Consider the following 18,513-nt stretch of genomic DNA (forward strand, 5'->3'; position numbering starts at 1 on the left):
ACTGAACATGGGCTGAGTTATAAATTCCGTTGACTGACGGAATAACACTGATATCTGACAACTGACTGAGTTCATGAGATCATGAAGATTTCCAGAGTCATAAGACTATTTGATATCTAAGGATTCAAAGTTTGACTGAGAGTATCGTGAAAACATGACATGACTCTAGGCACACAGCTAATGTTTTGGGTACGAGTACCCCAGGACTCGATGGAAGGATACTAACCAAGCATAACTTACTTGAACATATAACTAACATCATAATCCATAATACATTTATAGAAGCATTTCATCAAAACATGTGATAGGCATAACTTGTACATACATGGGAATTTCATGGTATCATGTTAGTTAGACACTTTTCCTTCATCTATGTATTTAATCAAACATATTATAGGCATGGTACATGTAAACATCATTGTACAATAATTAAACATCATGGTTCAATCTAATTTCATCATTCAAGGGTTTAATCAAAGGTTTGCATGAATCTATATCCATAATAATGTAACCCACATAGAATTTATTACCCAACATGGAGTAGAATTCAATTTCTCATTATCCACATGAACAAGAGCAACCCAATCATGAAATTCATAAGAAAATCCATAAACTTGAATTTAGAAAAGGGACCTTGGGTTTCATGGATGAAAAGAGTCCATGAATGAACACTATGCATACCTTAGTTCGTGATTTGTAAATATTGATGGAGAAACTTTCTTGGAATTGGATCTTCTATGAAAATCCTAGCTTGTTATTAAGAGATTTTTGAGAGAAGAGAGTGTATTTTGGGTAAAAAGTGGCTGAATCACGTGTTAAATGGCTTAAATAGGGGTGAGAAGTTGACTCTTTTAACCTTGGACGCGTCATTTAATTTTAGTAAAATTTTCTCAAACTGAACCCCTGGCGTGATGCAGCGCTATCGCGCCGTGTCACTGGAATTTGACAATTGGAAAACTGAGGGATGGCGCGACGTGGAGCCATCGCGTTGCCCCTTCTTTTGCGACTTAGAACTTTGGCGCGATGCGGATGAAATCGCGCTAAGACACTGGCAAAGGACAATTCTGAATTTGGACCCTAGCGCGATGTGCCATAATCGCGGACCCCTACTGAAATTTTTCAAATGCCATTTCCTCTTGTGGCGCGGTGCGCCACTGACTAATATGGCATTGTTTTACGACGGAAACTTAAAATAGTCATAACTTCTGACTCGGTTATCGAATTTGGGTGAATCTTATATTGATAGAAAGCTTATTGAATTTCCCACATGACAAAAAGTGAAAATTTTGAAAGTTCCTCATAGAATAACCATCATTCAATTTAGAAGCTAATACTAGACATTCTTGAGATGAAATTAGCTCAGAAAAAGTATGGGGTATTACAATATCTCCCCCTTGAGAACAATCATCCTCGAATGAGACTGACTGGGAGGGGAGAAAAGACAACTAACGTACATACTGAACAGGAATAGCTGGAACATGATCTCATGACTAACATAACTGACAAGCTGAACATATAATACTGAACATGCATATCTGATGCATGTGTAACTAATTCTTGAATGCATGACTGAGTGTTTTCAAAAACTAAGTTTCTCACAATGAGAATGCATGTCTGATACATAATTACATAACTGAATTGATATATGCGTGCATGAATGAATATGCAATGGTACTTGATACCAAGTTTATAATGGGAACATGAGCATGAAACTGCATACCAAGTTTGTGATGAACAACAAACATGAAACTGAGTAAGCTTAAGGGGAACTGTTACCTTGAGCTTGATTTGAGTTAGCGAAGAAGAGGTGAGGATACTTGGTACATATGTCTGCCTCTGCTTCCCAAGTAACTCCCTTGACGGAATGATTTTTCCAAAGAACCTTAATTAGATGGACTTCTTTGTTCCTCAATCTACGAGTTTGATAATCTAAGATTTCGACTGGAATCTCTTCATAAGAGAGAGTGTTCTGAACATCAATGCTCTGAATAGGGACTACAACTATTGGGTTACCTATACACTTCTTGAGCAAAGAAACATGAAAGACTGGGTGAACTGAGGCTAGATCTGAAGGCAATTCAAGCTCATAAGCTACCTTGCCGAATCGATTGAGAGTCTTAAAAGGACCGACATATCGGGGATTGAGTTTTCCTTTCTTGCCGAACCACTTCACTCCCTTCATGGGAGAGATCTTTAGATAGATATAGTCACCAATCTCAAACTCGACATCTTTTCTATAAACATCTGCGTAAGACTTCTATTGGATCTGAATAGCCCGGAATCTTTCTCTAAACAACTGGACTTTTTATAAGGCATGAATACTAAGTCAGACCCTCAACTGAGGCCTCACTAACTTTAAACCAACCAATTAGAGATCTACATCTCCTACCACTGAGAGATTCGAATGAAGCCATCTGAATACTGGAATGATAGTTGTTGTTGTATGCAAACTCAATCAAAGGTAAATGGTCATCTCAACTTCCCTTAAAATCGATTGCACACGCCCTTAGCATATTTTCTAACATCTGAATGGTCCTTTCTGCTTGAACATCTGTCCGAGGATGAAAGGTTGTACTAAGATGAACTTAGGTACTAAGACCCTTTTGGAATGCCTTCCAGAAATAAGAGGTGAACTGGGTACCTCTGTCTGAGATAATGGACAATGGAACACCATGCAATCTGACCAACTCCTTGATGTAGAGTTTGGCATAATCCTCGACTGAATAAGAGGTATGAACTGGAAAGAAATGAGCTGATTTGGTCATTCTGTCTACAATGACCCAGACTGAATTATGCTGATGACGAGTTTGTGGCAAACCCGTCACGAAGTCCATGTTCATAACTTCCTACTTCCAAGTAGGAACACTGAACTCCTGCATGGACCCACTAGGCTTCTGATACTCTATCTTAACCTGCTGACATGTAGAGAACTTACCCACAAACTCTGCAACATCTCTCTTCATCCCACTTCACTAATAGATTTCCTGAAAGTTGTGGTACATCTTTATGGCCCCTGGATGAATAGAGTAGTGCGCACCATGTGCTTCTGTAAGAATTCGTTGCCTTAAGCCATCTATACCTGGAACATAGAGACGACCCTGACAATGCAAAACACCATCTCCCTCATGAGAAAAAACCTCTACTTTTTAATCCTTGACTGACTCTTTCAACTTGACAAGGCTGGGATCTCTATCTTGCTTTTCTTTCACCTCGAAAACTAGAGATGATTCAGAACTACTCTGAACCCATATATCATCCTCATCTATATCGACTAAGCAAACGCCTAGTCTGGCAAGCTGATGGACTTCCTGAGCTAACTTATTTTTACTGTCCTCAACTTAAGAAACACTACCCATGAATAGTCTACTGAGAGCGTCGGCCACTACATTGGCCTTGCCCGAATGATAAAGGACACTCATTTCATAATATTTCAAGAGCTGAATACTTTTATGATCAGTGAACACATCTACATGAACACCGTATAGATAATGCCTCCAAATCTTAAAGGCAAAGACTACAACTGCTAACTCAAGATCACGAGTAGGATAAATCCTCCCATGCGGTTTAAGCTGTCTAGAGGCGTAGGCTATGACCTTACCATGCTGCATGAGGACACAACCTATACCTACTCTAGATGTATCACAATACACTACGAACCCATCTGAACCATTTGGGAGAGCTAAGACTAGAGCTGAGGTGAGTCAAGTCTTCAACTCCGGAAAACTCCTCTGGCAAGAATCTGACCACTGAAGCTTGACTTTTTTCTGAGTCAATCTAGACACAGGGGATGCAATAGAAGAAAATCCCTCAACAAACCATCCGTAACAGAGCGAGGCCAGTTTCTTACTACTTTGGTCTTTTGAGGATCTACTCTAATGCCATCACCGGAAATGATGTGACCAAGGAATGCTACTGACCTTAGCTAAAATTTGCACTTACTGAATTTGGCAAACAACTAACAATCTCTAATAGTCTAAAGTACTGTTCTGAGATAGTCTGCATGATCGCGCTAACTGCGGGAATAGACTAGGTTATCATATATGAAGACTATGACGAATATGTCCAAGTCACGAGTATGGAAAGCTATTTTTGGAATGACACATTCTCTGACTCTGAGCTGATGATAGCCGAATCTGAGGTTTATCTTAGATAAATAACTGGCACTCTGAAGTTGGTCAAACAAGTCATCGATTTTAGAAAGAGAATACTTTTTCTTGACCGTGGCCTTATTAAGTTAACGGTAGTCTATACACATTCTGAGAGAATCATCTTTCTTGGGCACGAATAATACTGGAGTGCCCCACGGGGAAATGATGTGCCTGATGAATCCCTTATCTAAGAGATCCTTCAATTGTTCTTTTAGTTCTTTGAGTTCTGCGGGTGCCATTCTATATGGAAAAATAGAGATAGGTTGAGTATCTAGAAGAAGATCAATACCGAAGTCTATTTCCCTTTTGGGAGGAATTTTTGGAAGATCTTTGAGAAAGACATCTGAAGATTCACCTACAACTGGAACTAATTCAAGGTTGGGAGTTTCAGGACTAATGTCCTTAACTCGAACAAGATGATAGACACATCCTTTAGATATCATTTTCTATTCCCTAAGGTAGGAAATAAGCGGACCTCTGAACGCTGAAGTACTACCCTTCCACTCAAGGACGGGTTTATTCAGAAACTAAAACTGGACTATTCTATTTCTGCAGTCGACTTTGGTATAGCAGGAATGAAGCCAATCCATGCCAAGAATGACATCAAAATCAGTCATCTCTAATTCGACTAAGTCTGCTGAAGTGACTTTCTAAAATATCATAATCGGGCAGTTCCTGTATACCCGTTGGGCTATGATAGTTTTATCCGCTAAGGTAGAGACTGAAAAGGGCTTTACTAGAATTTTGGAACTGACTTCGAAATCAATTTCTATATATGGAGAAATAAAAGACAAAGAAGCTCCTGGATCTAGCTAAGCGTAAACATACACATGAAAGATATGTAACTTACCAGTAACTACATCAGAAGAATTTTCCTAATCCTGTCGGGACTGAAAAGCATAGAGATGATTTGGGCGTTGCCCGCTAGTAGCACTAGAGGTGGCACCCTGCTGATTCGGGCGACCGAACTAAGCTGAAGAGTGGAGATGACTTTGATAACCTGACTGAGGGAAGTCTCTGACTCTGTGGCTTGGCTTACCACAATTGAAATAGACATCGCTACCAGCTCTGCAAGTACCCTTTATGGTTCTTACCACAAGTCTGACAAAAAAGATTAGTTCGGGCATTGCTAACACTGTCCTAAGACCTAGAGCCTGGAGTTCTATCTATGTTGCCCTCCCTGAACTTAGAAATTAGGGCACTAGCTAAAAAAGGGACTGGAACTAATGACTTAGGATGAAACTGGGAATGGTTTCCTCCTTCTGATTTAGGCTGAGCAAATTTGAAACTACCTATCTTCACTCTCTTATTCTGCTTCTCCCTCTGCTTAATTTTCTGCTCCTCTATCTGCTGAGCATGAGTCATAAGCCTGGCTAAAGTCATGTCACTGTTCTGCATGGCAGATCTGCACTCATTTACAATGCTATCATTTACCCCTAAAGCGAACTTACTAATCTTGGCTCTGTTATCTGCAACCACATGAGGGGTATATCTGGCTAATTAAGTAAACTTAAGAGAATACTTTTCACCGTTATATTGCCCTGCCTGAGGTTGATGAATTCTAAAACCTTAGCTTCTCTAAGCTCTTGGGGAAAGAATCTGTCTAAGAATGCAGCGACAAACTCCTCCCACTCTATAGGACCTGAATCATCTAACCTCTTTGACTTCTACTATTTAAACCAAGTATGAGCCACATCTTGCAACTGATATGTAACTAGCTCAGCACTCTTAATAGTAGTCACCCCCATGATGTCTGTCACCTTCTGAACCTGATCAATGAATTCCTAAGGGTCCTCATCTACCTTGGACCCAAGAAAGGATGAAGGATTCATTCAAATGAAGTCCCGAATACTAGCTGCGGCTGAATTGGCCACTGGGTTGGCTGAAATAACTGTTGGCCATTCATTTTGAGCGGCAACTGACTGAGCAAGAGTAGTGAATATGGCCCTAAACTCCACATGAGAAAAATGATTTCCCAAAGGATCTTCAGGCTGAGGGGCTAACTAATTTCCATTTCTTCTTTTAGGAGGCATGTTCTGTAGAAGAAAGGGGGAAACAAATTAAACTGAGAGATTGACTTGAGATTATGTTCACTGGCACAACATAAATACCAAAAGAGGGGAAACTGTTCCTAAAGCATCTTATAGCCTCTTGCACATAAATGTGGCGCTCAACATACCCATGTACAAGACTCTACTAGATGCAACTTTCAGACTTCCTAGGACTCTATTGAACCTTAGGCTCTGATACCAAGTTTGTAATGCCCCAAATCTGGTACCCAGAATACTACACGGTGCTCATGACCCCGAAGGACCACAAGCTAACCCATGACTGATATCTGTACCTGTATACTGCATAAAATACTTTATAATGCATAAACATAAACCAAAAGGCCATAAGGTTCATTACTGAACATGATCTAAATGATATAACATTTGTGTAGGGTAATAGAATACCTAAAACACAACTAAACATAATGAAGTCTGAAACATGATAGTCTAGAAAGCCTCTAACTGACTGAACTGTCTGAGTAAGGAGTTGATGAGACATGTCCCCAACTAACTCCAACTAATTAACTGATTAATGAGATAATAGGGAAATAATCATGTCCTCAAAAGATAAGGACTCACTTTTAACTCTGTCTGCAAATATCTGGAATCTACTATTGCTTTGGAGCTCGTGTCTTTGAACCTATGGTATAAGACACCATAGCGCAAATGCATCAGTACTTTGAATGTCCTGGTATGCATCTGAGGTGGGATGAATAAATGGGGTTCATATGCATGAACAATAATAATAACTGACTAACTATCATGAGCATGAGAATATATGTATGAGACATAACAACTGACACTAATACTGTGATAACATGATTACTGAATCTAAATATAACAGATAACATGAGTGACTGTATCGACAGTACTGAATCTGATGGAATTATCTGAGTTTCGTACTGTATCTGAGTTGACTGTATCTGACGGTACTGAAATCTGAAGAACTATCTAAGTTCTATTACTGAGACTGATTGACTATATCTGATAGTCCTAATTATGATTGACTATATCTGACAGTCCTAATTCTGTAACATAAAACTGTGGGAAGTAGTTATCTAACCGATATGCCACTAATACGCCATTATAGCTGAGTTGGGGTCCAATCTGTAACCCCAGTTAGAAGGGTGTCTATACCGCACCACCGGTAAGGACAAGCTGTGGGCGACCCTCATCTGATAGTATCCCTTATACGAGAATGGTGGGGCCCTTATCTAACAGTGCTTATCCACCTCATCAACCATTATTGAACAGTGTTGATGTCTCAACCTATGCTGGCTACATAGTTCTAGAATGCAAGGATGACTTCTAAGAATCACACCCTCATCTGATAGTGTGTGTTCCCATCCTTGGGTTCACTCAGTGCTAATTCCTACTCCCATCTGAATAGACTCTGAACATGATTTACTTAACTGAACATGGGCTGAGTTACTGAATTTTGTTGACTGACAAAATACCACTGATATTTGATAGCTGACTGAGTTTATGAGATCATAGAGATTTCCTGAGTCATAAGACTGTCTGAAGTCTAAGGATTCATAGCTTGACTGAGAGTATCGTGAAAATATGACATAGCTCTAGACACACAGCTAATGTTTTGGGTATGAGTACCCCCAGGACTCGATGTAAGGAGCTGACCAAGCATAACTTACTTGAACATATAACTAATATCATAACCCATAATACATTTATAGAAGCATTTCATCAAAACATGTGATAGGCATAACTTGTACATACATGGGGATTTTATGGTATCATGCTAGTTAGGCACTTTTCCTTCATCTAGGCATTTAATCAAACATATTATAGGTATGGTACATGTAAACATCATTGTACAATAATTAAACATCATGGTTCAATTCTAATTTCATCATTCAAGGGTTTAATCATAGGTTTGCATGAATCTATATCCATACTAATGTAACCCACATAAAATTTATCACCCAATATGGAGTAGAATTCAATTTCTCACTATCCACATGAACAAGAGCAACCCAATCATGAAATTGATAAGAAAATTCATAAACTTAAATTTAGAAAAGGGATTCTTGGGCTTCATGAACGAAAGGAGTTCATGAATGAACACTATGCATACCTTAGTTCGTGATTTCGTAAAGATTGACGGAGAAATTTTCTTGGAATTAGATCTTCTATGAAAACCCTAGCTTGTTATTAAGAGGTTTTTGAGAGAAGAGAGTGTATTTTGGGTGAAAAGTGGCTGAATCACGTGTTAAATGGCTTAAATAGGGGTGGGAAGTTGACCCTTTTAACCCTGGACGCGTCATTTAATTTTAGTAAATATTTCCCGAACTGAACCCCTGGCGCGATGTGGCGCTATCGTGCCATGTCACTAGTATTTGACAATTGTAAAACTGAGGTATGGAGCGATGCAGAGCCATCGTATTGCCCTTTCTTTTGTGACTTGAAACTTTGGTGCGACGCGGAGGAAATCGCGCTAAGACACTGGAAAAGGACAATTCTAAATTTGGACCCTGGCTCGACACGCCATAATCATGTACCCCTACTGGAATTTTTCAAATGCCATTTCCTCTTGTGGCGCGGAGCGCTACTGACTAATATGACACTGTTTTACGATGGGAATTTAAAATAGTCGTAACTTCTGACTCGGTTATCGAATTTGGGCGAATCTTATATCGATGGAAAACTTATTGAATTTTTCACATGACAAAAAGTGAAAATCTTAAAAATTCCTCATGGAACAACCATCGTTCAATTTAAAAGATAATACTAGACATTCTTGAGATGAAATTAGCTAGGAAAAAGTATGGAGGTATTACATGTTTGTTGTTGTTAGTTGTTGATTCTCTAACATCTTCTTTCTGCCTTTTATTAGAATCCTTAGTATTATCCTTTCCTTCTTTTTGCTCTAGTAACTTAGAAAATATCATAGGATGAATATTCTAGCAATGTTCTTCATCATGTCCTTATAAACAACACTCTTTACAATACTTAGGCATATAGTCGTATTGAATCTGAATCCACTTGGATTTTATTTCCCCCGTAATATCATCCTCTTCATTGATTTTTACTCTATAAGGTAACTTAGCAATGAGATGCTAATGAGATCCACCTCTATCTTCACTCTTGCACAACTAGGCCTCGTATAATTCCTTGTAGCCATGTCTACAATTAACAGCTTTCCTATTGCAAAAGCAATAGAAAAAATGGCTTCCTTAGCAAAAAAATTTGGTAGTAAGTCTGGCATTGAAATTCATGCTATGCCAATTGTGGTTTCAATATCCAATTCAAACCAAGGATCCCATTTAAGTGTTCTCATCTGCCAATACATGTCCTTGGCCTTACTGTAATAAGCTGAAATAATACTTTTAAATACAATAACATTATTTAAAATACTTTAAGGAAATTCACGATTTGTAAACCCCAAAACATAGTATATTTCACTAAATTAATGAAATTCATGACTATGAGTACAAGAATATGTTAAACTTATGAGAATAACATGATCACATGGTTTATTTCATAACTTGAGAAATTGACATGGTATCAACTGAACATAATGTGGGCGACTGAGATTATAAAGCATGTAAGGGTATAATTCACATAGGGAAACACAAAGTCATGATTTTTATTCAAAACTATTAAGAACAATTTGAGTAATTTCAAACTTGACATTGAAATTTCATGAAATAGGAAAAAGGATTTATAAAGGTTCGTGGGACTCAATGGGTGGAAGGAACCCTATTGATGAATATCCCACATACCTGAGTTGCTTAAATCTTTGAAAAAAACTTGGAGTTGGGACCTTGAATGGTGAATTCTTGGGAAAAGCTTTAACTTTTGTGTTCTTAGGGATGGGGTGATTTTTAGAATCGTTAATTGATGGAGAATGGGGCAAATAATGCTTTTCTTGGGTTTTAAGACGTCAATTTGGTGTTTAGGGTGGGGGAAAAAGACCAAAATGCCCCTTGAACTTTTAAATGATGTTGTAGGATTTCAGAGCCTCCAGGGCACGGAGGCTATCACAGAGACTAACCTCCAATACACGCCATGTATCGTGTAGGGCCAGTCTCCGTGGCACGTCCAAATCACAGAGGCTTTCTGTCTCCGTGGTCTAAAAATACACCAAACCCCTTTCAAAATTTTCAAAACTCTCCCGAATGACCCTTTTAATATCCCTAAACATATTTCAACTCATAAATCAATATTTCAAACTCGAAAAGACCAAAAATAAAATATTTGAAATCTTAATATATTAAAATGGTCATGTCACTTGTACTTAGTGTAAATTAAATGGCTTTGGGACTTAACGAATAACTGAAAACTCATTTAGAATTTTGCGGGTATTACAATAATCCACCATGAAAGATATATTTAAGAGGAAAAAGGCTAACTGATCAAATTACTTCACTACAATTATCTTCTCGTGTTACTACTCCCACATATCCTAAATTTGTTGAACAAGTAGAAACTCTAAATCAACCTAATCATACGAAGACTTTAACTAAACAAATGACCTTGACCTTTGATAACTTACAGTTAAACTAAATTGATCATAGTTACAATTCTAATATACATAAACTTACAATTAGACAATGTGGATAATATCATAATTGGGGCAATAAAGATTTTTCAAAAGAAAAAAAAATAGAGAATGCATGAGATATGTATGTTACTTTGTACCATGTCATCATCCTATTAATGAGAACATCATGAGATTGCCATTGAGATTTTCTAGCAAACAGCTTATTTTGAAGTCCATTTAAACCAACCTTGGAAGATCATTTGTGTGCAAACAGATCTTTAACTACGTATCTATCTGTTAATTTTGAAACATTGTGAGTAATAATGTTTAAACCTCTAAGACCCTTATGATGCGGAAAGGCTAAACAAAAAGTTTCAAAACAATCCTTAATCTCTACCTAGTTAAGATACTTATGGACAATCAGAAAATCAATGTTCTTTTTCTTAGAACATAACACTTCATCCACATAGCATATACTACAACACTTTGTTGCATATATACATAAAATTGTGCCCTTCAGTCATTTTAGCAGATAAAGAACCAAACATTCAACACTACAAAAATAAAACCTTCAGCCCAACTATTCATAAGGTTCAAGGCCTAATGTTCATGTGTTTCTATGTTAGTTTTTTTAGTATATAGAAGGAATACACTTGTGGTGGTTCAAATAACAGAACATGGTTATTTTGTGAAATAGTCCTACTCAACTGTGTATATCGTCCTTCTATTGAAGGTGGAGCTTCACTTCTTTCATTCTTAGAAAATCATATGTTTTTTGTAAAATAGACAATGAATTGAATATACATTTCAGATATTCTTTAGGGCCTCATCGTTAAGCCAAATTAAAAAAGAAGAAGATTGAATAAATTGAGATTCAAAGTTTATGAACCTCATGATTACGAATATGTAACTATTTATAATTTTGATAAACAACAATATTGAAAAGGGGGAAAAGAAAAACCTACAGATTAGGGTTCTTATACGGATGTTTATAAAGAATATTCGACTAATTTTTGAGTCTTAATTTCTTTTCATATATTTTAGGAGTCCTTAATTTAATTAAATTATAATTTAAAAAATATATAGTAAAAAGACAATTTTATTTATTGCGAAGTCTTTTAATGAAGAATAAAAATTTAAAATTACTTTTGTAATGCTTTTGACACTTTTAATATATTAAAAATTAAAATAAAGATAAAGATGTTATGGTCCTTGATATCACCTTTGCACAAGTTCCTTTCAAGGGGATGAATTTAAATAATAACCTTAAATGAACTTAATTATGCAATTCATCCTACCTTAAAATAATTTGATGCAAAAATTACACCAAATGACCTTGAAAAAAGATGTTGGTTGACTGGTATTGATTCTTTTGATTGTTTGATTTGCTATACTAAAAGTAATATAGATTGCATAATTTTTAAGATTAAGTAGTTGCTTGTTTAAAAAAGGAAAAAATGTCAAAAATACCCCTCTACTTTAGTTTATTGGCTAAGTTTATCCCTTGTTATACTTTAGGGTCAAAAATACCCCTATCGTTAATAAAGCATTTAAAAATACCCCTGATTTGGATGAAATACCCAATTCAATTTCTATTATCCAATTTCAATCAAAGTTGCCCGATTTTTCTCTTAAAACTTGACCCGACCCATAAACCAAAACCCAAATTATATTACAATGGTCTTCCTTCGACTAACATTAAAATTTGAAACAAAAATCATTCAAATATTTACCAAATTGTCTCTAATTGGATAGATGAGAACTCCCAGATGTTCCCAATCATTGGAAATAACTCTCTCTTGAAAGGAAGCTCGTTTCCAAAAAATTAAAATTTAAACATTGAAGCTTTAATGGAGCTTCAATGGCTACCAATGGTGGACAGGTTCACCATCAAGCTCAAACGAAAGATATCAGTAGTTTCAAGTACAAATGACTCTAAATCAACAACAAATAAGTTCGATTAACATTAATTGTCGTTTGGATCAATCCATGGTGGCAATCTCGGATCTCCCCATTGGTAGCCATTGAAGCTCCATCAATGGTAGTTTCAATTAGTGGGTGAAGAAAGTTTCAACTTTTAAACTTCTCATTCATCTTTTAATTAGACATAAGATTCATTTTATTTCCTTATTCTTCACCTTTAAACCCTCTTTGTAAAGCTTCCCACTTTTAAATTATACTCACAATTCCTTACTGGATTTCATTTTAAACTAGGATTTTATTTCAGTAATTACCTTATAAAATTTTCACAATCTACCATGGAATAGAACTCTATAGAGTTATTTTTCTTAAATCCTAACCTTTCTTTCTTCCAATTTTAATTAAGGTTTTTTTAAAAAAATGCAACTTTAAAAAAAAAAAAAAAAAGAATGAATTGTGAAGATGGAAGTGCTAAAAGAGGTGATTAGGTTCGGGTCGGGTTGGATTTTAGGATAAAATGAGGCAATTTTGATTGAAATTGGACAATAAAATTGAATTGGGGATACCATCCAAATTAGGGGTATTCTTGCATACTTTATTAACATTAGGAGTGCATTTGACCTTAAAGTATAACCAAGGATAAATTTAGTCAATAAATTAAAGTAGAGAGGTATTTTTGATCCTTTTTCCTTTATAAAAATACCTTCTAACTTTTTTATATTCGTGATGTTTAAAAATAGTTTGAAGAAATATTTTTGTTATTTTAACTATTTTAGTTCAAGATGATTTATCTCAAGATTATTCCTTAATCTACTCAACACCAATTATTAATTTCTGCTTAGTATCTCAAACTTTAAGAGATATCAAAAATTTATTCCAGAACTATCTTTTCTTCTACATAAAAACTATCTTTTCTTCTTCATAAAACTTATTTCAGAATTATCTCTCCTTATACATCATATCAAACACATAATTCAAAAGAATTAAAAAAATTGATTCATATCAAACACATAAGTCAAAAGTTTTTAAAAAAAATTGATTAATTTGAAGTTATTTGTCGATGAGAGAGGGAGGTCAAAAGTTCAAATTTATGCACCTTTAAGGTTTTTTTTGTAAATCATCAATTTTGATGGGCTAGTCAAGGAAGATATGTTGTGCAATGTACCACGCAACCCTTTTGTCGGTGTAAGAATCTGCAATGGGTGTGGGGCGTGAAGTGTGCATCTCATTGGAGAATGTAAGGTACAAGAACATGATGCAACTGAAAAAGATCAACACTGTACTCTTCCCAGTTCGTTACAGTGATAAATACTACTCCGATGCACTTGCCGCTGCTGATTTCACCAAGCTAGGTTCGGTTCGTTTTCACTTCTGCCTTTTCCTTTTCTTCCCTTTTTCTTTTCTGGGTTCTTCTGGAACGAGTGACTATATTGATTACTTAAATAAATGGTTTAAGTGTATGCAACTTTAGCTTGCATTTCTGTTGTGGCTATTTCCACGGCTTGAGCCTCTGACTACCTGGTCACATGGCACCACATCTTCTTAAAGTCTTATTTTAAAAAATTACAACTTTAGTTTGACGTGTAGATGACAATTGCGAAATGGTATCAAAAGATTTTGGGATAGAGGACTAGCATTTTTGATTGTTAGGCGTCATAATAGGAATACATTTCCTTTTATGAAATTTTCTGATCTTTCCTTTTTTGTCTCTCTATATGTGGTACTGTTTGTTGTGGTGCGGTGAGTCAAGTTTTTCATTGTGTTCATGTCCAATGTGAAATGACATCTTGTCCATTTACTTTTTTCTGTTGTTGATGTTAGTGTTGAGGATTCATGTTTGCTGAGGAGATGCAGTTATTGTGGCAATGATGTTGTGTTGAATTTTTTGAGGGTTGATATGATTTCAATGTGCTTGTTCCGCGTTATTTTATGGGTTATTTGGTTCTGACTCGCGTGTATGACTTAAGAATTGATACTGACATAAAATTGATAACAATATGGGATTTTAGATCAATTTAGAGCTTTTATATACTAGGTCTGTTCAGGAAGCTGATTTATAATTCGCTTACATAGCAAAGAAACTAAGCTGATGCACAACATGTACTACACTTCAATTCATTCTGCTACATGAACATGAGGTTTCATACACATTCTATCAACCAAATTTAGTTATCTTTCATTTTCGGGTGAGAAAATGGATACCCTAAAGTGAAGCTACAAACACGTAATCTGAACTATACACTTCAATTTGTCCTGCTGTTATTTTGACACCAGTTTCCAACACTATGCCTTTATTATAGTAACTTAACCCGAATTAAAGAAGCAGCAATAGGTATCTCTGTAAAATGCAGTCCGTTAAAATTAATATATTTGTTTGGAGCCATTGAAGACATGTAGGCTAATGTAAATAGATGCAATACAGTATTTAAAAGGTAAACCTATTTGACTTCACTGTTTCACAAGCATGTTGAAGGTAAGAAGGTCAGGGAGACATGTGGTATATGCAGCGCTACAACTTAAGACTAGTTGCATACGTGGTATATGCAGCGCTACAACTTAAGACTAGTTGCATGAAAAAGAATGAAACTGGGGTTGTAGTAAGGAGTTTTAGGCTGCATAAGTCTAGGTTTAGGTGGTTAGAGGACTCTCAGTGACAAAAGAGGTGATCAGAATTGGAATATTTGCTGCATTGCATGATTTTACCCTCTGGCATATTTGAATGAAGTTAAATATCCAGAAGATTATGGAAGAAGGGACATTTATGATGTTTTGCATAACAAACTCCCACCCCCTTCACTTGCTTACACACATACAACAAATAACTCAAGCCTCCCTTCCCTGTCATCTCCTTCACTCCATAAATTATCATCAATAGCACATTATTCATTTCCATCTTCCTCAAAACTCCCCCTGAAAAGAACATGGAAAATACTCCCTCTGTGCACACTTAGGTGTTCCCTATTCTCTCCGGAGTAATTATTACAATAAGATTTCAATTTTTTTATAGGCACAGTTTTATTACAATATGGACGTTCATCTTCTAAAAAGGTTCTCAGTATAAATCATAGCTGATCTCTACAACATCCAAAAGTCCATTGAATCTTAACCTCATATTATCCTATTAGTTGCTTAAAAATACTGATCACCTAGGAATTTGAATTAGAACCCCATTTGAGAACAGAATAGTATTGCCAGTCTAGCTGACGGCGTTCTGCCTGTACTAAACTAGCTTCACATCAACACCATATTAGGAGCCATGAGTCATATGACTGAGCTATTTGAATGTCCATGCTTATTTGCCCTTTTCTTGTATATGTCCAGGCTATTTATTGTTTTGAGTTCTTTACTTGTTGCAGTGTGATACATGAGTTTCTTAAAGAAGGAAAAATTCCAGGGAGTATAGTGAGGAAAAACTGAGTGTTCGGTGTGAGAGATGAGCAGGTAAGAGAGAGCAGTGACTTTGTGAAGGTGGCGATGAGTCGGTCTGAACGAGGACCTGAATGGTGAAGCTCTTTTTCAATGTTATCAGTGGAAGAAGGGAAAGAAAGAATAGAAAAAAGAGAAAAGAGAGAATAAAAGCATAAAATAGGTTTTCTTCCTTTATAACTGTCTATAGTTTAATTCGTAGATTCCACTCTCCTGAAAGTCATGTATATCACACGCTTTGTCCAACTCAATTATATTATTGCCACACAAGCTTGGCCGATGGTCAGACACGTTTTACAAAGTAGATTTACACATGTCTATGTGTCTTGGTGAGAATTCGTAGACTGTGGCAGCCAGTAACAGAGCTCTATTCAAGTATGGGTGGGTGTCAAACTCATTATTGGTCCACTAATATAAGGTGGATAACTGTTCATGGAGACTATACATTCTTCTTTCTGTTAAATTTCCATGGGAGTTGGCAGGAACCATCTTCAGTGGACCTTTTAATTTGCTTAAATAGTTACATAAAACTTGCGAGAACTTTTTTCTTAAAAGTAAGATCTGATGCCCTTGAGTGATTGTCTTGCTAGGTAGGTCTTATGCAAGCTTTGGTACTTAAGTTCGCAGAACAGTCCTTTAATGGTAAAAAAAGGATTGACAATTGCCACTGAGCTTATTTGTTAAAATAAATAAGTAATTGTGGTTGCTTGTAGCACTATCTGCTGTTCATTTGAAACAATAGCAAGTTAAAACATATTTTCTTCTCCTCGGTTATGGTTTTTATTGGATGCAAGAAACGACATCTGGCCATGATTATTCCTACATTCATTCAATTTTCTTTTTGTTACTAAGCCTATTGGCATTAGGACTTGACGAATTTATTCACGTATACCTACTTTCTTTATTCAGAAAGATTTTTGAACATCTTTTGCTCAAACAAGAAAATTAAAAGAAGTACAAGGTTATTGGATTGTACATTCTTCCTGACAGTAGAGAAGGGATTACGGATATCTAGTGAACACACAGGTGATAGAGGTATTGATTTGACAATTGTTTATAGAAGCGGCCGGGGGGGGGGGGGGGGGGGGGGGGGGGGGGGGGGGGGGGAGTCCTTTAGCATTCAGGAAAATGAGAATGATGACAAGTATGACAGATTCCATAGAAGCCCCTCAAAAATAGGTCAGGGGGACACATTGTGAGCTTATTTGCTTTCTGCGGTGCTGGTGTAAAGACTTTTGCAGCACTTACTGCTCTTTATCCTCCTTGATAGTATTTGACAAATTCATCTCTATCTTGTGTCATCTCTCCAATGGTGAAAGTTGAATGCTGGAAATTTCAAAGGTCTGACCTGGTTTAGTTCTTTTGCCTGCAGCATATTATAGTGACATTTGTGTAGGCTCAATTGCATGTCGACTTGACAAGGAAGGTGAAGCTGTTTGTGTTTATATAATGACTTTGGGTGTTTTAGCTCCATATCGTGGTCTAGGTATTGGTAAGTGAACTTATCTTCAGAGTGATTACCAACATTAAATTTTTCTCTGTTTGGTTCATGTTCACCACAGAACATTTGTGTATTGATGGAACCCCCAACTTTCACTACTGTCTTTTCTCTTAATCCCTTTCTGAGTTGGAATCTTTTCGTGTGATCTTTGGGAACCGTTGAAATGCATATTTCGGCTCCAAAATCAAAACTCTGAGATTTGTTAAAAGATACTGAACTCTTCTTTTGAAGATCAGGAGCTGCAGGGATTCCAATTGACGTTCATTTTCTCCTAACAATTCAGTATAATGAAACTGCTTCTTGTGTATTCATCATGTTTCTTTGACTGTGCAGGTACAAAGATGTTAAATCATGTTCTTGATCTTTGTATAAAGCAGAATATCAGAGAGATTTGCTTGCATGTGCAGACAAGTAATGAAGATGCCATCAACTTCTATAAGAAATTCGGCTTTGAGGTCACCAATACCATCCAAAACTATTACAAAAACATCACCCCACCACATTGTTATGTCCTAACCAAGTTTATCTCTCAAACAAAGAAATGATACGTGAGAGCTGACTTGGTTGAGGTTTCATCGAGCCCTTGACATAGTTTTGAAGTTCTGAACCTTCTGGTTTTAGTTTTTTTTATTTATTGGGGGCAGTATACACCAATTCTTCGACTACACCAATTCTTGGACTACCTCTCTTTTTTGCATGATGTTAATGTGCAGCAAGTGGTTTTGAACTGTTTAAGATGTAGGAGACTTCATGGTAAAACAGAATTCAGTTACTATTATTTAAGTCATGATTGATACCCTAATGGTTATATCATATATCATTCAAACTGAAGTGTTGGTTTTTACTTTTTAGTTGTAATTAAAATCATGTTGGATGCACGAGGCAGACCGATCAGCCGAGCGAAAGCACGTGTATAACAGGATACATTGTTTTATAATGAAGCACTTATGCTGATTATGATAT

The 18,513-nt window shown here is 36.4% G+C and overlaps 1 protein-coding gene across 2 annotated transcripts; it reads left to right on the forward strand.

Moving 5' to 3' along the window:
- Window positions 1–13,362: 13,362 nt before the first annotated feature.
- LOC107839058 (N-alpha-acetyltransferase 50) lies at window positions 13,363–18,381 on the forward strand. Of its 2 annotated transcripts, XM_047395780.1 has the most exons (4): window positions 13,503–13,592; window positions 13,634–13,975; window positions 17,422–17,541; window positions 17,884–18,381. In XM_047395780.1, exons 2-4 carry the CDS (start codon window positions 13,822–13,824, stop codon window positions 18,093–18,095), a joined length of 486 nt encoding a protein of 161 aa, XP_047251736.1. In that variant the 5' UTR covers window positions 13,503–13,592; window positions 13,634–13,821; the 3' UTR covers window positions 18,096–18,381. The 2 variants fall into 2 exon arrangements, with proteins under 2 accessions (XP_016537893.1, XP_047251736.1); XM_016682407.2 differs by having other exon boundaries at window positions 13,363–13,975.
- The last annotated feature ends 132 nt before the right edge of the window (window positions 18,382–18,513 follow it).

This window comes from Capsicum annuum, chromosome 8 (assembly GCF_002878395.1).
Source record: "Capsicum annuum cultivar UCD-10X-F1 chromosome 8, UCD10Xv1.1, whole genome shotgun sequence".
NCBI classification, from domain to species: Eukaryota; Viridiplantae; Streptophyta; class Magnoliopsida; order Solanales; family Solanaceae; genus Capsicum; species Capsicum annuum.